The following is a 22,078-nucleotide window of genomic DNA, read 5'->3' on the forward strand; positions in this document are numbered from 1 at the left end:
TACTGTTGGCTTTAGGCTCAGTTATAGCACTTGCATCACTGTGAACACCACAAGGAATCAAATGTAGCTGAATGTGTGTGTATGGGGACTGCCCTTCACTCAATGGAAAGCAAGTCTGTTGTCCATGGCTCTCATCAGGCAGCAGTATTTAATCACCATAATGTTCCCCATGTCTTCAGACAAATGTTTCCCTACTGCCTTTACTCTCAAACATTGAACGGTCTTCCAGATATCTCCCACCATCTACTCCCTTCTGAGCTTCCCCTGTGCTGTTTTTGCTATCCCATTCTCTTTTATGTAGTCTCTGGTTAACTTGTATGTATCTCATTATAGTGAGGTGGTTCAGAGTGAACTGGCCTATGTATCTGATGATGGAACAGGAGATAGGATACTCTGGACTGACTTGATCCTTCTGAAATAACGAATCCCCTGACTTAAAACAGCTTGTAGGGCCCAAGCTGGGCTGGGTGCTGGCTAAATGCCATGATGTAGTGTCAACCACACAATGCCTTTTTGCTGAAATCTTGTAAATGGCAGTGCATTGCACATGTTGTCCTTCACTCTGGATCAGTGTAACTTTTCCATCCACTAGTGGGAGGGAAAAACAATCCTTTGCCATGATTTAGGACAATTTTATTTTTTGGATGTTGTCAGAAATTACAGCAATATATTCATAAATACCTAATTACTACATTCAACAAATAATATATTACATTACAATTAATTCAAACAAGTACACTTAGAACAGGTTTAATTTTTCTTTCACAGCATCTAAACTGCCCCCAGCAGGCCTGGGCTTCCTCCCCCTCTGCCTCTCCCTCCCATGCTCTGGTTTTTACTGCTCTAGCAATTCTGCACAGGGTACATACAAATAAACACAACCAGTCAACATGGCCCTTGGGGCAGGGGAGAGGGAGGGGAGTATTACTGAGACTTTTTAAGCAGTGGGTCAAGAAGTTGGTGATTAGCTCCTTTCTCTATTGGTATTTGAGGAATGGGGGATAGGGGTGGAATCAACACTCAAGTACAGGAATTGTTGCAAAGCAAAGTTACATTTTCAAACAGGCTCATAAACATTGCCATCTGGTGGTGTGCTTGTGAACTCCCACTCTGCAGTGTATTGAAATTGATAGATAAACTGACAATGAACTTTTTTATCATAGGCTGGGAGGGGAAACAGTGATTTAAACATAAAGTGTATTTTTCTATGTTAAAATTATCATGAAGTCTGAGAATTGGCAGCTAGTAGGCCAAAGGCTTGCTATGCAATCTGGTTTAAAGAACTGTCAGCCATAAGTGTATTTTGCTTATTAAACAGGTAAGTTAAACCAAGAATTTGTGTGCTTTTTTTAATGCGCTTTTTTTGCTCATGCAAGAATAGACCTTAAACACAAAGCAGTGGTAACTTCCTTTCTTTCTTTAAACTGAGCCCTGCTCTTTTTAAAGAGCCTCCAATATTTAAAATGCAATTACGATTAGAAAAGTGACTCTAAAAACAGCATTACATTGCGGCTTGGTGTATTCTGAGTCATAGCTGCCTCATCTACTACTACCCACTCAACTTTTTTCTGCTGTCAGTCGTGTAGTATTTACAAGACTGAACACCAGAAACTAAATTCTGATGCTAGAATCTTTGATTGCTGACAGTGTATGAAGCAGGAAGGCTATGGCTTTAGTTTCAGGTTAGCAGTAACCTACCTTGGCATTAAAAATGGGCTCGCTTTAAGTTGTAAAAATAGGCAAGTCTGATAACAAAATCATCAACTGAGAGTAAATCTTTAAAACCACATAGTATTCTAGTCACTTGCCTGCTCAGAATGGCACTTTAAAAAAGATCTCTGCCCTCTGAGTGAAAGGAAAACTGCAGGCCTGTTGCTGTGAAGACATTGCTAGTCATGGAAGACAGAAGTTCCTTCATGTAAATACTCTGAAACCAGAGTGGCATAAATCAGCTCTGAAGTCAACTGTGCAGTGTAATATTTGCTGTTCTTCCTATTGTATATGTTGATGTAGTTTTGTCTGCTCTTCAGTCTCCCAGAGGGAAAATAGTGTCAGCCCACCAGAAAAGAAGAATCACACATGAGCAGTCATACAATCCATCATTTCAGCTTTTTTGATAAAGCTAAATTGACACTAGTCAGCGACTGCTTTATTTTCTTCCATTTGCAAAATGGAATGGGCTCAAGATAGGCTGGAGGTTTGCTGTTTGTACTGCCCTAAAAACCAATACAAAAGGGGAAAAAATATAGAATTGCATGGCTTACCATAGGCATTAGTTTTAGCTTTCCTTTCTGGTCCTTTTCCTTATTTATTGTTCATGCGGCATTACAGCCTTAGCTTTATTTAATCTGATTGTCATGGGGGGAGGAAGGAGGGAAAAGAGCCTTCAATGTGGAAACTGTAGCAGGGTTGCAATTGGGTGTTTGTAGGAGCTATGGCTAAAGGGAAATCATAGCCTCTAGGTGCTGCATTTAACAACAGGTGGATGTTACTTAAACAGTAGCACATGGATTTGCTTTTCTCTGTTCTGCCCTGATCGTCACTCTGGCTGGCTCCTCAATCATGAGCTATGCAAGAGCTTGAACTAACTGTCACTGCCATCTGAGAACACATAATCTTCTAGGAATGCAATAGGCTAACTCTTGCCCTGCCTGAGATTTAGTGGGCAGCATGAATGTTTCTTCTGAAAACCAGCAATAGACTGAGGCTTTGTCTACACTGGAAACTGAATGAGTTCTGTTGTTCAGAGCTGCGGAAAACACACACACACCCTCAACAACAAAAGTTTTGCAGACAAAAAGCAGTGGTGTGAACAGCACTTTGTTGACAGGAGAGCTCTTCTGCAGCTGAAGCTGCTTGCTGGGGGTGGAAGTTTTTTGTGAGTGGGAGAGCTCTCTCCTGTTGCCAAACAGCTGTGTTGCGTAGACATAGCCTAAATGGCTTGCCTTTTAAGTGTTGACTGTTAGAAACCTAAAGCAAATAACAGGGAGGTGGAAGGCTATGAACCTTGTCTAGAGCATGTTGTGATTACTAGAGGCTGTTTTTCCACTCCAAGTGTTTCACTGTTCCAACAGAACAGGTATCTCTGGCTATCTCTGTCTTCCAAAATCTGCTGTTGAAGGAGACATCTCCAAGTCTAGAGCCAAGACAGTAGTATGTAGATTTTGATCAGAGATGTCTGTGCTACTTTTGCCCTCAACTGTCCCATGACTCCTTCCCTCAAGCTGTTGAGTAGAGGAATGGGACACGTCTACCTCTGGCCTTTCCTGTCTAATTTACAGCTGAAAATGAAGAGCCTGTTAGTGCTGTTCCTCCTGCTGCCACGTCATCTTAATTTAAGATGAAATATTCCTGATAACATGCACAGCAAATGCAATATTACTGCCAGCTGCTAGGAAGTAGGGGGAAGCAGAAGCCTATTACCCACAGTATCCCTCACCCATCTAAGAAATTAATAAAAAACAAAATTGGTTCCTGTGCACTGCTCAGAAAAGACTGAATTTTGCCAGCAGCTGCCCCTTGGCTGCTTACAAGGAATAGAGCTCAGCTAGGTTTGGGATAACCCAACTGTAAACTGAACTTCAAGCGAGCTCTTTGTGAAGGAGGTCGTCCTAGTTCAGAAATGTTATTCAGAGGAATAACTAACTGGAAGAGAAAGAAAGGGCAAGCTGGGAGAATTTCTACTTCCTCCTCCCTATTCCCACTGGTGTTTCTCATGTGAATAAAGAACAGGGGAAGTTCAGCTCAGTCTGCACTGCTTCCTCTCCTGTAGTTCTCTAACACCTCATTGCTAACACATTTTTCTAGAGTACTAATCAGAGCGCTGAAAGACATCAGTAAAGCTGAATCATAGACCCAAACAGTTCATTTAGTTCCTGAACTTTTGTTCCCAACACAGACTTTTCCCCTCCCTTCCCCATTTAGTAGGAGCTGGTCCTATTTGTAATGTAACTTTTGAAGAGCTTGAAGGGGAAAAAAAAATCTGTGAAAGGGCAGTAAGGAATAATTAATTCCTCACCTTTTAGTAACAGAATTTTCTGTACCAGTAACTGATGCTACACAAAGCAAAAAACAGAAGTGATAGCACATGCCCCAGTGGAAAGCTTTTTTTTTCTTTTTTTTTTTAAAAAAACACTTCAATATTTTTCATGTCCTGACCAGCAGCAGTACAAACACTAAAAGCAAGTTATTTTGCCAAAAAAAAAAAAAAAAAAAGCAGAAACATATTAAAAATGGCAAGCTTTTTATAACAATAATTAAAGTAATAAAAACATACAAAACTTTTTAAATATATACACAGTACAAGGCTGAAGCACCTTTTTTGACTTTGTTTTTTTAAATTGCAAAATCGTTTGACTTTGTATGAAAATTTTACCCACTAGGGTATGTAATTTGTGTGTGTTTCTCTCACTAGGTGTGTGCATGTGTGTTCTGTACATTCCGCTCCCTACCCCCCAAACAGTAATAAAAGGTACCTTCGGTTTGTTTATTCACTTTATTTTTTATAGCGAAGTGCATTTCCAGTGGAAAGCCTGTTGATTTAGGGCAAGGCTGAAGTTCTGAAGCTGTGTTTGCTCCTTCCAGGACTTGTTACTCTGCAGATTGCTACCACAGCTTTCCGTATGTGAGAGACACAGTTCATTTGCTTTCAAAAGTGTACCCAACTTCCTCTTAACACGAGAGACACCATCTTCCCAGTGAAGAATAGGCAAACTCCATGGTACAGTAGTTGGACTAATATGGCAACAAAAGAATGATTTTGTGTGTGGACAGCACCCCCTCTACAGGGAGGTGGTTATTAGTGTTGTTGATGAAGTCTTTTATCAGATTTTAAAAAAATAATTAAAAAGTGGAGGGGAAGGAGAAAAAAAAACACCCCTCATTAAAATTAAACAAAATCTAGCCTTCATGGGCGGGTTGCTTGCAGAATTACAAAGATTCAGTTGCATTGAAGTCAAGATAGAGGTGGGTATTTTTTCTGGATCCCATAATCCTTTGCTTCATGCATGGCACATTCTCCATTTATATTTTAGCTTCAAACCTCCCAGTGAAAAATATTAAATATTCAAGGTAATAAAATAGATTATTATTTCTATACTATATGTTCAGCCTAGTGCAAGGGAGCGTCACCTGGGATATCCCTTGAAATAACCCCTAGACCACTGCATTGCAGGCAACGCAAGGCACTTTCTCAAGTGATCTAGTTCGGCCTGAAGTCGCTCCCTTTCCGAGACAATCTTCTGCTTCTGGTTCCTTAGTTCCTGTAAGAAAGTAGGAAAAAACAAAGTTAAAAAGGGGACATTGACATGCTGGTATGTGCATGTAGTGCCTCTCTCCCAGGGTGTGCATCTATGGTGGATATATTATGCTGTTCTGCAGAGGGAGGCCACTGGGTTTGTTGCAGTCAACATTTGGGTGGCTTGGTGGACAGATGGAAATTACAGCAAAGTTGGATCAAATCAGAAGAGCTGATTCTTTTCCCGTGCTGGGGTAGTCTCGTTGCGTTTGACCTGAGTAAGTGAGCTCGGAATCATGTTTTCCTCAAACTTTGTGGCATCTGTATTTTTTCCAGCACTGTTCCCTCTTACGTTTGTCCATCCTATTGCTTCATCACTCCTGCCCTAAGAATGGAGATCCTGACATCCAGCCTAGTCTGGAGCCAGCCCATGTCTTTTCCCTGTGGTGAAGAGGTGGGGAACCATGCAGCCAGCTTTTCAGTGGGCCAGCCAGGAAACTAAAAGGGATGGCAAAACTTGTACTGCTGCATTTTAAAAAATCCTACACGGCAAGTGTTATAATAATCCTACTGCCCTGCACATGCTGAATTCCCGTTGATGGTGGGGGCACTGAGCAAGCAGAGAGAATCACAGGGGAGTAGTTTTGCCCTACAGGTTGTTTATAGGTTTGCACGGACTCTGGATGGGTCTCCTTTCCTTGCTACCAGGGTCATGCTGCTTACAGTGGCCCTGTCTGCATGATACTTGCTAGTGCAGTTTTATTCCAGAGGATGTTGTATACAAATGGGCAGTAGGTCATCTGAGACGCATGCTATTCTATACAGGTTTTTACATCACACTCATCACTGTAGTGTCTGAGTGCTTTCCAGTAGTGCATTAAGCAACACGACTACATGTGTTTGTTCTCTTGTCCTCACCTGCCATTCCAAAGGGCAGCCTCCAATTTGCCTCTACTGGGGTTCCAGTAGGTTTGGCCCCACCCACCCCTGAGCGTGTCAAAGTGTCCATCACTCACCGCCATGCTGTGTGACAGCTGCTCTGCAGTCAGACTGAGACTGTAGTGCTGGGCCTCCAGCCGTCGGCACTGTGTCTGCAACACTTGGCGTTCCACATTTTGTTCTGCAAGCAAATGAGAAACCATCAGCCTTGCATGGTATCATCAGAATATTTGGCTAATAGCATCTCTGGTCTGGCTAGTCTTTTCCACACCAGGCTCTTGAATTCTCACCCTTGACGTTGGCCTTTTTCTGAAACCTCAGAAGGTCACTGCCAGAGGTAGGATGTCAGACATGCCAGTCTGCTCCAGCATGGACCTCTCAACCTTCATCCACCACTACTGAAAATGTTCTCACCACATTATGTCATGGAGATTAAGGACTCCACCACTGTAGCCAGCGATCAACTGTGCAGCAAACTACATAACCTCATGGATGGAAGAGTCCTCCATATCTTGGCCTTTTCCCTAAAATTTGTGTGCCATGCTGCAATGTTCCTAAGGTGTTCATTTGTGTGTTCACTAGAAATGGCCATTGGCACTCTTTAAACCAAGCACTGACACACTGGACAGATCTGTAAAAAGTTAAGGCAGGACACGTCGCCAGATTCTCTCCTATTCCAGCAGGATTAACTCTGTCCTTCCCAAGTAGATTAAAATAAATTCCAGGCAGTTTACAGTGCCTCTAGAATGCAGCATGGTGCTGGTTCCAGACTTACCGCCTCTTCAGAATGTAGGCCCAGCTCCTAAAGGTGTTTAGGCTCCTATCTTCCATTGAGTTCAAGTGTGTTCAGTTTGTATAAAGGAAGGATTTTTTTAATTGCCAGTCATGCAAATACAGCCTAGGATCTGAGAGACACGCTGGGTTCTTTATCACTTGTGCCTCATCAACTAGGTGCCTAAATACTATGGGAATGGAGAACAGGCTCTGCAGCTGGAACAAAGATTCCATTGATGGGTGAGCCAAAATATAGCATCCAGCTTCCTCTCCCACAGCTCTGTTGCCTCTGCAAGGCTAACAGAAATAAAAGCTTATTATAGCATCAGACAGGAGTCCAAATATATACAGGGAGCAGAGCTGTTGAGAGAGGGCCATTTTTCCTCTGTCATTTTCTGACTCCACACTTTAAACAGAGACTCTCTCTGCTCCGTGTGGAGTTTAACCATCCAATGCCACTTTTCTTAAGGCAGAACTGTACTCCTGTCCACAACTCCTCCTTCCATGTGCAGTCTGCTTTAAGCCAGATGGCTACCACCACCCACAGCAGAGGTAGCTACATTATAGTGGTGCTGTTGGTGAAATACTTTGGGATCCTCCAAGATGAAAGGATCTCAGGAATGCAAACTAGTATAATCATTTTCTAAAGGAAAGTAAAAATTGATCTGCAAGACAGCCTGAAGTCAAATAAAGGATCCGCAGCTTATGGAAAAAACACTGCCGAAGCTCCTTTGAGAAAGCTAACGGTACCTTTCAGTTTTTTAAAAGATAATTTAGACAGTATTCATAAGGATCTGAGTAAGTGAGATGTAATTAACTTCCAGGGTATCAGAAACATTATTGGGTCTTGCACACTTAAAATGATAAAATGAGAGGGGAAGCTAACGCAGCTGATCCACTGGAGGCTGTTCAATATTTCTATCATCTTATCAAGAACACAAAGAATAATCAGAGCGCTGGAAAATAAAACCGCATGTAGCAAAATTTGTGCAGCACTGAATGTGTGGAGCATTCATAGGTGTTCATAGGTTAGCCAGCTGTATTGACACTGAAAGGTTGGTGTGTATTTTTGATAACCATCTAATCACGGAGGACTAATTGCAGTGGCATGAACAAAGACCCGAGTCTTAAGAGCTGGAGAATCAGGTGGATAACCATAGAGTTGGGTGCTGTGTAAAACAGATTAAATTAGATTCACCAATAGTGGTAAAAGATGCCCCAGTCCTATTTCAGACTCTGAGTTGCAGGCTACATATGTATTTATAACTGCAATAAATTAGGGAAAGACTTGGTGATCAATCTGCATTTGTGTTTTCCTGAGACTTGGCTCCAGCTCGCCATTTGGTAATTAGCCGTGTTGTAATTCCTAAAGTGTCTCTCCACAGATGAGACTGACAGCCCTTAAGTGAAGTGTTGTTCAAAAGAAAATGACTCACAGCCCCTTGGGTGCAGCACATGCCAGTGGTTGAGCGATCTGATTGTTTTGGGGCACAGTGGAGGGTGCACCAGGTCACCGTTTGACACCTGTACGGCATCTCCATTGCCAGCTTGAGGCGGTGCGTCAGCGAGGTTATTTTTAGACACATTTCAAGAATATAAAGCAGGAGACTAAGGAGAAAAACATCAAGGGGTTTTGCGCTCTTGAAACCAGACTCCATTTCCCTGTGCAGCCTTACAGACAGTGCTCTAAGGCGCTGGGTTGTATTAATGAATTTTCATACACACCTGTCGCCTTTATGTCTATCCTCTGCTAATTAACAGCCTTCTGCTTTTCCACAGCCCCTTCCATTGGAGGATCTTAAAGTGCTCGACAGATGTGAATAAATTTGCCTCACCAGTGAGACTGATCTGTTTTTAATCCCCATGGTACGGATCGGGAAACTAAAGCACAGAGTAACATGCCCAAGGTCCCAATGGGTCGATGGCACAGCCAAGGCTCGAGCCAAGTGTTCTGAGAAACTAATAGGCACAGAGCAGTTCTTATCATTATTAGAGAGATAACCCTTCAGTATTGACTGAGGACAGTCAAGCAAGCAACTGCAGCAACAGGGACAGCAGTAGTCCTGTTATTCCTTCTCCACTCCAGCTGAAGTTGAAGGTGGAAGTTTCACCAAAATTCCACCTTCTCTAACATTACAGAAAATTTAGTGATGTGAGCATCCCCTGAGATGGTAGCAGAAATACCATACTGTCATTTATAGGGCTGAGACCTCAAGGTGATAGGAGGGCTTGAAATCGCCTTGCTGTCCCCCTTTGTAATCCTTTTCCCTTACCTTCTATATGTTCCTGGTAAGCTTCGAAGATTGCTTCGATCCCCTGCCATTTAGGTCTGGGGTACTCCTCTTCCTCCTCTTCTTCCTCCTCCTCCTCCCCCTCTGAGTCAGAGTCCTTGTCCTGTTCGGGTGGGATGAGCCCCTTTCGTGCCAGTGGGGTGTCTTGCTGCCCATTCTGTTGAGGCAGCTGGACCCTGCTTGAGGTCTGAAGCTCAGGAATGTTGTAATGGATAGAGGTGTCAATTTTGTGGTTCTGCTCTGCAGTAAGTGCTGCTGCACTTCCTGGAAGCAAGACAGGAACAGAAAACAATCAGTTAGAACTAAAGAGAAAAGAAGACTTCTAATGTTCTCAGAAGACATTTCAAACTAAACAAGGCACAGTACTGGAGGACATCTCTAGGCCCGGGCCAGTGCGGATAGTCTACATGAGCTAATTCCACAGCTGCCACCTGCAATCAGCCTAATTTCTGGGTGTCAAAGCATGTCCTGCAATGAAGTATATTAGGACTGATTTTCCAACCCTTGCCTCCATCTGTGTGCATGTACCTGCTCTGCACTAACACCTATGCACACAGGTGGGCATGCACAAGTGCGGGTCAGATGTTGAAGCTGCACTGACAATCAGGCTTGTAGCAGTGTCTGGTTACTGTACCAGGTAGCCACAAGGGCTAAGAAGCTTGACTCCTCATTTGGCAGAGACAAGAGGAGTGTGGGAGCTGGGGTTTGGATCACCTGGCCACTAGTGTCTGATTAGAATTCTCTGTCTCCCTGCTTGCGAGGAACAGTCTGACCCTGACTGCCCAGATGGCCCATGGGGAATCATGATGGTTGATAAATCTAAAAAGCATGAGTGAACGAACTCCATGCACTTGCATCAATGTGAAGAGAATGCCAAATGCAAGGCTGCAACTTCCCTTTGGCACCCTTTGTAACAGAAGGTGCAGTGAGTACAAGAAAACTCTATTCACAGTCCTGCTCTAATCCTCACTCTCTCCCGATGGCACACACGCCTGGAAATGTGTTATTGCTTTTCTAAAATGCTTCAACTATTATGTGTATTATAGTAGCGCCTAGTGGCCCCTAAGCTCTTTAGGGTGAGATCCTAACTGGCAAGATAGAGACAGGGGAGGAGGAACAACAGAGGTGCAGAGAAATTATGTGACTTGCTGTACGTCATACAGTAGGTCAGTGGCAGAGTTGGGACTAGAGCGCTAGTCTCTTGCCTGTCAGTCAAGTGACCTAATCACTGAATGTGTGCTCTTAAAATAGGCTTCTTATTTAAAAACATTTTTGATCAGGCTGCATTAATATGCTGCCTATGGGATATTAATTTGTCTATAAGATTAAACTTTTCTTCCTCAGCGTTGGAGATGTCTTCAGTAGATTTTAATGGCCCTCTGAGCCAGTCATTGCATACATTTATGGCCCCAGACCGTCTACTTTTTTGTATGCTGCTCCTCTCTGCTTTCTTAATACTTTTTAAAAAAATTTTCTATTAACAGTTGCTCCCCACACACTGTAGTAACTTTACTTCTGCCCATTGAAATTAATGAGCTTTTCAGTGAGTGAGCCATATTTTCAGTGCCTCTCATGAAGTTCCCATATTTTTACTTCCTACTGTAATTGTTTCAGTGATGGGAAAGCACAGATATATTTGTAATTTCCTGGTACCTTCCAGAAACAGATGGTGCTTCGTGCTTACATTGAGTACCCACATGGCTGCCAATCAGATGTGCTTTTCTGCCTTCCCATAATGGTCATTTCTAAAACTCTTTTTCTAGAACACGTAAGAAACAAAAGTATCGCTGGCTGGGCAAGCATTATATTTGTACCAATAGCCAGATTTTCTAAACTAACTCCCACAATTTTACATGCACAAGTTTTGCACGCATTTTTATTTCACGTCTAGGTTTTTGTGCACACAAACTCCCATGTATACATGCAGATGTCGTTTGTGTACACAAACTGGAGGTTTGATGTACCTGACATTGTACAAGCAAATAAAATTTGGCCTCTATTCAGGATCTGCATGTGCTAAAACTCAGGTGAGGAAAAAAGTTTGCATGCAGAATCTTACATGTGCAAAAGTGCGGACACTTGCTTCAGAGCTTAGATGGAAGCCTCATTGAGAATTTGGTGCAGTGCTCTTATTTGTACATATATACTGTTGCTGTCTCCCCCCTCCATTTCCCCTCTGAGTCTGTCCCATTACCTTTGTGCTTCTGCAATGCTTTCTGTGTGGACTGCAGCACAGACTCGTGAAACTGATGTGCAAATTCTTCAGCTATGAAGGGCTCCCATGGCTTACTCTTCCCATTCATGCTGTGAGAGAGTGGCACCGGGATATCCTTAGGCAAAGGGCCCCTGACATAATTGAATATGCTCAGGCTCTTCTTCCCGGTGTGCCCATCGTTCAGCCTGGGCTTCTCAGCAGAGACAGGAGCTGGTTCTTTGGCCCTCTGGAGCTCATGTGGTCTCAGCTGTTCTAATCTGCTGGGCTCTGCTGTCTTTTGCGTGTCTGGCAAGGAGGTGGTGATACCAACAGGGTTATCTGAATCCACAGGAAATTGCTGCACCAGGGGCTCTATAGGGAATAAAACATTACAGAGTTACTAGCTTCTAGTGGTGCTTGGGATGCTTGATTTGAATGTCCCTGCCTGCCCTGAGGCATTACTGAATGGCTGGACACATCATGGCTCTGGGGAGGGCTCTCACACTGCCCTTTGGTTGATTTGCTGTTTTCTAGAAGAAGGTACATTCACACAGCACGGGATAGCTCTACCTCCAGCTGGCTGGGGCTGGAAGAGAAATCCTGTGCCAAGAGTTGGGTGGGCCTGGAATGCTAAAGGACCTTTAACACCCGCCCCCCACAGCAGGCATTGCAGATCAGTGCACTGCACCTTGGACTGTCTGGCACATGACTGTGCACAACTTTTCCCCAGGGCACCCCAGTGGGCTCTGCACATGCTGTAGAGGCCCTTTGAAAATCTGACTCAGGAAGTGTTTCAACACCAAGCCTGCAGAAGGCCTGACCCTCCCACCTCCATCACTTGAACATACTCTGCATTAGCCAGTTACTGTGAAAGCCACCTGTCTGTCTTTGGAGGAGTGGGGAATGGGCAGAATGACAAGTGAATGTCGCCCATTATATCCAGTTCAGTTATGAAGTCATTACTGGTTGGACCCAGCTCTCCTCTTGCTCATCCTGGGGTAATTTCACTGACATCGAAATAAAACCAGTCAAAGTATGAGGATTATCAGGCCCACTAGGTACACTTTTTAGTCCCTATGATCCAATTCTCAGGAACACCATGGCGGTCTGTCCATCCGCTCCATCCCCCTCGTCTCCCTCCATCAGCTTCTCTGCCCTGCTACTTACCAGCTGAGGCGAGACTGGGACTGTCCCGCGGGGAGCTTTTCACCACCACTGTTGCTGTCACACTTTTCTGCTTCATAGCATGGAGCATTTCCACCAGTTTCTCTTTATCTGCAGGATGGGAAGCTGAGATTTAGTGCAGCCTTTGCCCACTGGAGCAGAGATAAGTAGGAAGATGCCACAAGCAGACAGCACAGGGCAACTTTCGGCTTTGCAAGTGCATACATGGGAAATTAGTCTCATTGGAGTTATAGCACACAGACATGAACATGGCACCTGGCCAGCACTGGGCACAAAGGCAGCAAAGGAACATCAACTGAATTTGCAGTTGCTACAAATCAGAGCCTGCAGTGGGCATTTTGCTTAACTGCTTGTGCCCACCCAGCAGCATACGGCACTATCCATAATCCGGGTGGTGGTGAGCATGGGGTAAGGGATGCTTCCTGCATCAGCTTAACTGATCTATCGAAACCTGTTGAACAACAGGACACGAACGGCCCTTTGTGTTGGCTCCGGGTAGGGGGTGGCTGCCTGGCCAGTGGAGCCGTGCTACTGTCTTGCAGCACTGTGCAGATTCCCACCAGGCTGCTGACGGATTGCATGCCATGTCCTGGGAGAGATGGCATTCATGTGTTCAGGCTCACGACTGGATAAACATTCCTTTGGATGCCCATTTTTATCACACGAGCTGGGGCACTCCCCAGCACCAAAGGGTTTCGTCCTGGGCAGTGGAAAATGCCCTCATTTTGCTCACCACAACCAAAGTACAGATCAGGAACAGGGGAGGCTGGATCTACCGGAGAAGCAAAGCAGATCCAACCAGCCTGCAGCAGAGTGAAAACCTTGAAATCAAGAGTTAAGTGGGCATCTTCAACTCAGACTAGTGACACTTGAACAGGAAGTTCAGGACCCGCCTTGCAGGGGTGCTGAGAACCTGCAGCACCCCCTGACTAATGGAACTGGGGGTGCTCAGCACTTCTGAAATTCAAACCTTAGGGGGTGCTATGTGTAGGGAGTGGGGTTGGGGACCGGAGGTGGTACTTTACTTGCTCATCTCTTAGGGGGGAAGTCATAGCACCATGAGGCAACATGTCATCACAGGGCAAAAGGCCATCACCATGTTGTGACACAGAAGTTCATGGAATCGAGACATTTCTCCTAGTGCTGCTCTAAAGCCCATGGCCACCAGCTTTGTGAGCTCCCTCTCCTTTCCTCATACCATAGTGATGGGGCCATATATGTAACTAGAGCCTCATCTGCAGAATCCAACACTCCACATCCCCCCTCACCCACTGGCCTGCAGGGATCAAGCCGTACCTTTCCTTTTCTCTGCGCTGATGTGAGTCAGGTTGAAGATGGTCAGGAACCTCTTCTTCTCCTCGAAGTTGGGGCTGTTGTTCATTTCATCAGGGCTGTAGCGCGTAGAGAGCGGCAGCCGCGGTGAGGGCGTCCGACGTTTATTCTGGACCATGGGAGGAGATGGACTCCTCTCCCTCAGCATCCTCCGCCTCTTCCTCCTCTTCTGAGTCAGCAGCTCCTCCTTCTGCTGCTGGGTGGTCAGGCCAAAAAGCTGCAGGAACTCCAATTTCTGGAGTTTGGCAATGGGAAAAGCCACAAAAATAAGTAGTTTCAAAGCTCAGTGGGACTTTTCTTCAGCTGAACAATGAAAAACCCTGCTGTCATGTTTCCCTGTCATATATTTCTCTCTGTCTAGATAGGTTTATGGGGGTATAATTCCATGTGCACCACACTGCTTCTCTGGGGATGCTTACGCAGTCTGGAAAGGAATCCATAATACTAAAATCAGTGGCATGGGAAACCCAGTGTCTTTTAAACAGAGAATGAGCTGTTCACTTCCTCCCAAACCACAGATGTATAAGCCATCCGGAAAGGGAACAGAATTGGTGGCCAACCTAAATGCTGAAGACAATTTAGCTTGAATTAGCCTGTCAACAGGGAGCATGGAAAGTGCACCGTTGTGCTTGTTCAGATCAGAGAGCTGCAGGCTAGCGGTCCAGACGTGGGACTGGAAAGCAGACTTCCGAGCACCTCTTTTCCTGTTGTTGTTTTTAAATATTTATAGTATGGTAGCACCCGAGGCCCCCCAGTCGGGATTGAGGCCCCATTGTGTTAGGTGCTATACAGACACAGAAAAGAGACAACCCCGCCTCGAATGACTTGCAATCTGAAGACACAAACAGACTACGGGTAAGGGAAGGTTATGGCTTGGGCACTCTCTCTCTCTCTGTGGCCCCGAGCAAGTCACTTTACCTCCCTACCTCAGTTTCTCCATCTGCCCGATGGGGTAATAAATCCTCATTCCCCTGTCTCACACAGGTTAGTTAATGTTGGTGAAATGCTGGGAAGATGATTAGTGCAGTGGGCTACATATTAATAGAGGCTCTCTTCCAAAGGCTGGCAATGGGCTAAGCAAGCCATGGCTAAGCCTCGGGTACAGTGAGGCAGTCAGAGGATGATGAGCCTACAGCCCCTTTTCTGAGCTGAGAAAAGCTCAGTCTCTCCTCTGCATCAACTCTCCGAAACACCCTCACTGTATCTTTCCACCTTGCCCAGCCTCCTTTCTTGTCTGAAAACACCCCTTCCATCCTTTCACTGTGACCCTTGGTTGCGGCTTGCCTCCTGCTGCTGCTACTTATTTACCTCTGCAGTGGAAAAGGTTTGAGAATCTATACAGAGCAAAGCCACAGTGTCCTCAATGGTACTCCTGGCAAGAAACATACCGTGGCTGTATCCTAGGCTGCTCTGCCTCATAATGCTCAGTGACCACATTGAATCTGAGCTGGCTCAGGGCACCTCAGCCTTAGGACTGACCACAAAGCCTCAAGAGTAACCTCAGCAGGATCAAACAGCTGGCATACCTCTGAGGAAGTATCCAGCTTCAGCGGGGGCTGCTCAGCAACACACCGGAGATGGGCTCTCACTTCCTCCTCATCACTCTCATCGTAGGAGTCATCCAGGTCATAGTAGTAGCCTGTGCGTGAGAGATGCAAAGTGGAATGGTGAGGCCAAGAGGCGGGACAGACAGCTCCCTCCCCCGCACTTGAGAGAACCCGCCAGAGCTCCATCAACTCAGACTTGGGTGGCTTGCGATGAATCCCAGCCAAGTGACATGCTGGGAGGGCTCAGCAAGGAGGCCTGGAAGAATTGCCCAGATCTAAGGGCTTGTGCCTGGACAAAGGGCTCCCTGCAGGAACTGTTTTCAGCCTGCTGCGTAATTTACTGAAGCGGCTGGCTGTACCCTCAGGGGGCTGAAGGCCATGCCGTGCAATATGCCTGCAAGTGCATTTCAGTCCGTTTCCCCAGGCCCATTACACAGGGAAAAGAACAGTCTAGTGTGTGTGTGCATGTACCTGGATAAACATGGGGTGCAGGGGTGGCTGGCAGGAGTTTGGGATGCATCTATGATGCATGGGGAATATATTCTCTACATGACAAACGTCTCACAGAAAGCCTGTTTTCAAAATGTTTGAAAGAGGCTTTAAAGCTATCGCTGGTCCTTTATTCATAAGCCTCCACCTGGGAAGTGCAGCTGCTTTTAGTACCAGGAGGGCAAGTGGCCAAGATTTGGAGGCAAAAGGGGGGAATTATCACTAATAAACCTCTACAAGTTCATCACAAAAATGGCTTTTCTCTCCGGAATAATAGCACATAAATGGCTGAAATCTTGGGACTTGTCACAGGCTAGCAGAATGTGCTGTGGGTCCCAATGGAAAGCTGGGAAGTCTCCTTCCCAATGGGATAATGCTCCCATTTCTAGTCTTGATGAGCAGAGAATTGGGAGTTCTCAGACCGCCATTGGTTCAGGGCTTGTCGATCCTGCGGCTTGGTCCTTTTGGTTTTGGAGTGGGAGAAGAAGAAATAATTTCCCTGACAGGCTGTTGATGGGTTAGTTTTTCATATAAATGCAGCTGTCTGAGGCTGCTCAGTAGTTTGATGTTACAAATAATCCTATTGGAGGGGGATTCATGATTAGAGACAATTTATTACAGCCAAGTGCATCTGCAACTATGATGATTTTGCACTGGTCATTTGCAAAATGGTAACTGAACATTGGTAACTGAACATTCAGAATAGGCATGTATGTTTGTGTACTTAGACAGGCTTGTGTGTGTGTGATCATATTAGCTGATCTTTCACGATTATTCCCTGCCGAGAGAGGAACTCAAACTAAACTGACACCCCACACTTGAGCAATACACTGGGAGCTGATTTTGATCTGCAGATGAGATCAGAATCCCTGCATATGAGGAGGAGCTCCCCTGAAGCCAATGGCCTTCCCCAGTGTGAGATGAGATTCAAAGCTCTGCAAGTGCCAGCTCCCCACTCGTGTGGCTGATAGCCCATGCCCCTCCCTCAAGCATTCGGAGTCACGTGTAGAATTTGCAACACACTGGGTCTGCAGCATCTACAGTTGTTCAGATTAAACATCTGCAACCTTGCAGATCTGTAACTGCTCCCTGCCTGTCACAAGAAAGCAGCTTCTCGGATATGCCCAGCCAGGCCAGTGAAGAGTTCAAGCCCTGTTGAACAGCCTCCTGGGTACATGGAAGCCATGAACTACAAGGGAGACTTCTGCAGGGAGGGGGTGGAGTGGTGTGTCTCACTTTTATGGCAGAAGCATCTGTGCACTGCAGGAGTGACCAGCGTGCCACCTTGGCACAGTACCCAACGGTGCAGCCGACAAGGCTCACGTGCACGGCAGCATAGCAGCCTGTTGTGCCGTCAACTGCTTCCACTGGCTCCAAAGAGTTAATGGGCAGAGGCAGGAGGTGGGCCAAGTGCAAAGCAGAAATAACAGAACGTGTGGTGCCAAAAGGGAATAGAAGAGAACTGCAGCATGCCGGCGAGACAAGAGCCACCATCTGAGACACAGCATGTGTCAGCAGCAGAGAGATCAGCAGCCCGGAAACAGTTGTAGCCCCAAGCCTCAGTTGAGAATGACTGTGTAGCTCCCATGCCCCAAATCCCTCTTTCCCCACCGCAAAGCCATCTCCTACCTCTGTTGTTCCTATCCCTGCTTGTACAGTCCTATTAATATTTAAAGCCATCTTATTAGCCTCAGTTCATCATTTATTAATTGGGCATGTCTGCAGCGGAGGATTTACAGAGCTGCTCTGATTTGGCTTTCAGCGTGATTTGCATAGGCAATGGGGACAGCAGTGTGGTCCGTCTGCTCGGCAGAGGTGTCAATTAACTCCCCGGGAGACACATGACCCCACTACCAGCGCTTGTTCAAAATCAAAGGTGTTACTGTCCTTATTTAATTGTCTTGGACAATACATGCACTCACGCTCTCCCCCCCCACGGAAGCGACAATGTTGCTGCTGCTTTACTGTGTTCGGAGCAGGATTCACAGCGCTGAAAACTCCTGTCCTCTCTTCATCTCCAGAGCAGGGCCAATGGCAGTGCTGCCCGGCCAATGCATTTGGCCCCTGTCTCAGAGGAACACGGCCCATTTAATCTTTGTCTTTTACATGGACACAGACAGGAGTGCCAGTGAGAGCCAGCCACAGTAGTGGGTGAGTGAGAGAGACAGAGACTTGTTCAACAGGAATTGGACTAAGACATCCCCATCCTGAATAATTTCACCCAGGCTCAGATGGTCACAACTTTCATCCCCTGCTGGCCTCAGCTGGGTTTGAGCCTCTGCCCTAGAGGTTAAGGGCTCTGCAGTTCGTTTCCAATTATCTGATCCATCCAGTTCCCCCTGCTCAAAGCTATAGCCCAGGGGTCGGCAACCTTTCAGAAGTGGAGTGCCAAGTCTTCATTTATTCACTTTAATTTAAGGTTTTGTGTGCCAGTAATACATTTTAACGTTTTTTAGAAGGTCTCCCTCGATAGGTCTATATATTATATAACTAAATTATTGTCGTATGTAAAGTAAACAAGGTTTTCAAAATGTTTAAGAAGCTTCATTTAAAATTAAATTAAAATGCTGATCTCACACCACCGGCCTGCTCAGCCCACTGCTAGCCTGGGGTTCCGTTCACCTAGGCCAGCAGCAGGCTGAGCGGGATCTGTGACCGGGACCCCGGCTGGCAAGGGGCTGGCAGCCAGAACCCCAGACCAGCAGCAGGCTGAGCGGGGCTGGCGGCTGGGACCCCAAACTGGCAGTGGCTCAGGCCGCTGCCACTCAGCCCGCTGCCGGTCTGGGGTTCCGTCCGCCGGCTCCTGCCAGCCAGGGTCCCTGCTGCCGGCCCCGCTCAGCCCGCTGCCAGTCTGAGATCCTGGCCCTTCCCACATAGAGTGGGTACCTACCTTCTCCCTGGTTCTAACCCATTCTCTTCCTCTCTCTCTGCACTGAGCTGAGGGTGGGAGTGCACTGAGCACAGGGCTGGGGGTGAAAGAGCAGGCTGGGGGTTGGGGTGTAGGGTCTGGCCAGGAGCTAGAATGAGGGAGGGGGCTCAGAGTTGGGGCAGGAGGTTTGGGTATGGAGTGCTTACCTGGGCAGCTCCCATTTGGTGCGAGGGTGCAGGTGGGAATGGGGGGGAGGGGGTGCAGGAGCTCCCGTTTGGTGCTCAGGGTGGGGGTGGGAATGTGGGGGGTGCAAAAGTCAGGGCATGGGGGGGCTGGGTATGTGTGGGGGTGCAGGAGTCAGGGCAGAGGGCTGGGGACATGTCAGGGGGGTGCAGGAGTCAGGGCATGGGGGGGCTGGGTATGTATGGGGGGGCTGGAGTCAGGGCAGGGGACTGGGGTGTGCAGGGGTCAGGGCAGAGGGCTGGGGTCGTGGGGGTACTCCCAGCCCCCTGCCCAGAGCGGCTCAGCACAGGGGGCTGGAGGGCATATACCCTGATTCCACCCCCGTTCCCTACCTCTTCTCCACCTCCTCCCTGGAGCAGTGAGCGGGCTGCGGCTCCCCTTCTCCCCCTCCTGTGCAAGGGCCATCAGCTCATCAGTGGCAGGGAGGGAGAGGAGGAGGGGCAGGAACTCAGCACCCTGGGGGAAGAGGTGGGGGAGGGGGGAGCTTGCTTGCCCTGCAGCAGCAGCCGGCAGGGCCAAGCTTCTTCACCCTGCCCCCGTGGGGGGCGGAGAAGAGTGGGCCGGGGTGGGCAGGATTTTTAATGGCACGCTGCTGCCTGCCGGAGTCCTGGCTGCCGGCCCTGCTCAGCCCGCTGCCGGCCTGGGCTCGACAGCGGGCTGAGCAGGGCCGGCAGCTGAGACCCGGCAGGCAGCAGCGTGCCATTAAAAATCGGTACACGTGCCATAGGTTGCCGACCCCTGCTATAGCCCTTTAGCACTGCTTCAGTTTGTTTCTGTTCTCAGAGCTTGTCTGCATAGGACGTTACTGCTCGACAAGCCAGGGTTTGACTCTCCCATCCAGGAGTGCACTTTGGCTACTACCGTCTGCAAAGTGCAGCAAGTCAAAGCTCTCTCCCGGCCTGCTTGTGCACTGTAGCGCAGGGTGTTACGGCACGGCGAGCTGTGTGCTGTAGAGTCACGCCCTCACTTGCAGCGCAGTAGCATCCTGTGTAGACAGGCCCTCAGTAAGATGTCATGTTCAGCGCTACGGAAGGGACTCCTCAATTCACGCACTCACCTTTCTCCCTGGCTTCTCTCCGCCTCCGCTCCTCCAGGTCCAGTTTGCTGACTAGTTTACGGTGTTGCTGCAGGAACTCGTCGTAAACGTACATGGGGTCGTGGGCCCTGGGCAGCGGGTGCCAGTAAGGTGAGCTAGGCTTGCTGGGCAGGCTGACCTCAGCAAACTGCCCCGTCTGGGAGAGCGAGGCCCTCTGTTGGTTAAGGATGCTCTGTGTGGACTTTTCCAGTTCTGCCAGGAAGGGCCCATGGGAGAACCCACCATGTTCTGACGCCCCAGGCTCCCTGGCAGGCTGGTATTTGTCCAGTGCCTCTCTCTTCCTGGCCCCTTCATCCAGCTTCTCGGGGCAGCATACTCGTTCCACCTTCACCAAAGGGATGGCTTGTCGGCTGGGCTCATACTGGGCAGGGTGGGCATGGAGAGAGTGATTCTCCTGGATTCTGCGCGGCTCCATGTTGTTCTCCAGCAAGGACACTGGGTTCCAGAGTGAGGTGGGCACTGGATGATGTTGAGGTTTGGGAGAGATGAGCGGAGGGGGCCCTCCAAAGTGCTGTGGTTGGTCTCGACCACTTGGCTCATGGCGGTTTGGTCCAGATCTGCAGAAAGAAGAGACCCACAATAAGTAAGAGGGAGGCATCAGCAGGATCATAGAAGCAACAATTTTTGTGCCACTGGGGGACACTTGAATAGATGCCTGCTAAAAGGAGTGCATAGCAGTCGTGCCCTGCCAAGGTCACCCGAAGCAGACCTCGCAAAAGGAAGCTGCACCCATGCTGCTCATCGGCATCCTTTCACATTGCTCCGGGGGAGAGAGGCTCACATTCAGTAAACGGTCTATGTGAGCAAGTACATTTCAGGGCCCCCTGACACCAGCAGTGGGGGCTCCTATGCAACACCAGCAACAGGAGAGCTTCACGCTCATTTCCTTCTGAACTTTACCAGAAACATTCAGCTTTTGTTTTGGTTTTAAGGGCCAGATCATCAATGCATGTGCAATTCCTCACCTAATCTACACAAGCAGCTGCCACACCAGTACAGCCACACGGGGTGATTGCATTGCCCATTTGATGCATCTGTAGGCATGGTCACCCAGTTGGCACACCGCCCAGTGGGAACAATGGGCACATTTGCACCCTCAACTTTTGATAAATGCAGCCTTAAGAGCTCTTTAGAGTGGTGTGATTTCTCCAGGTGAGAAAACCACACCAAGTGACCTTTAAGAACTAAGGCTGTGAGTACACTTGCAGATGTAGAGCACCAGGAGTTAAACCAGCCCTCCGAGACAGCAGCAGGGAAGCGCTGCAGTGTCTTCACACTCTCAGCTGCAAGTGCAGTGGAGTGGCCACTTAGGAGCTCTTGCAACGCCACAGAGAGCAGTGCATTGTGGTAGCTATCCCAGTGTGCAAGTGGCTGCAGAGTGCTTTTGAAATGGGGGGGTGGAATGTGACAGGGAGTGTGTTGTGTGTATGTGGGGGGAGAGACTATGTTTTGGGGAGCAGAGAGTGTGTCAGCATGCTGTCTTGTGAGTTCAGACGGGGGAAGGGGGAAACCTCATCAGCCCCCTGCCCCCCCCCCCCCCCTCTCTCACACACACACATGCAAACACCTGTCTCTGCAGCAGCATTCCATAGTAATGGTTTGCTTTCTGTCCGGGCAGATAAGCATGCCTGCTGTCCAAAAGGGAGCTTTGAAAGGGGATATCCTCATGCCTGCAGCCGAGTTCAAAACAATGACCAGGGTGGCCACTTGACTTCAAGGGATTATGGGACATTTCCGGAGGCCAATCACAGCACAGTAATGCAACATGCTGTCCACACTGACACACTGGTGTTTCATGCTTCTCAAGGAGGTGGATTACCAGGGGCACTCCAGCCACGGAATCCAGGCGCTCTAAGTGCCTTGCCAGTGTGGACACCTCTGGA

General features: G+C 47.7%; 1 protein-coding gene across 4 annotated transcripts in view; it reads right to left on the reverse strand.

The window, feature by feature from the left end:
• Window positions 1-611: 611 nt before the first annotated feature.
• GSE1 (Gse1 coiled-coil protein) overlaps window positions 612-22,078 on the reverse strand; it is a 370,501-nt gene continuing 349,034 nt past the window's right edge. For all 4 annotated transcript variants that reach the window (XM_048870547.2, XM_075118453.1, XM_048870546.2 and 1 more), the window contains 8 exons: window positions 20,157-20,752; window positions 15,478-15,590; window positions 13,916-14,186; window positions 12,602-12,709; window positions 11,435-11,806; window positions 9,223-9,504; window positions 6,253-6,356; window positions 612-5,261 (listed from right to left, as the gene is read on the reverse strand). In XM_048870547.2, coding sequence (XP_048726504.2) covers window positions 5,127-5,261; window positions 6,253-6,356; window positions 9,223-9,504; window positions 11,435-11,806; window positions 12,602-12,709; window positions 13,916-14,186; window positions 15,478-15,590; window positions 20,157-20,752 — 1,981 coding nt within the window. In that variant the 3' untranslated portion in view covers window positions 612-5,126. The remainder of the gene's footprint in view (window positions 5,262-6,252; window positions 6,357-9,222; window positions 9,505-11,434; window positions 11,807-12,601; window positions 12,710-13,915; window positions 14,187-15,477; window positions 15,591-20,156; window positions 20,753-22,078) is intronic.

Source organism: Caretta caretta, chromosome 12 (assembly GCF_965140235.1).
Source record: "Caretta caretta isolate rCarCar2 chromosome 12, rCarCar1.hap1, whole genome shotgun sequence".
Taxonomy (NCBI): Eukaryota; Metazoa; Chordata; order Testudines; family Cheloniidae; genus Caretta; species Caretta caretta.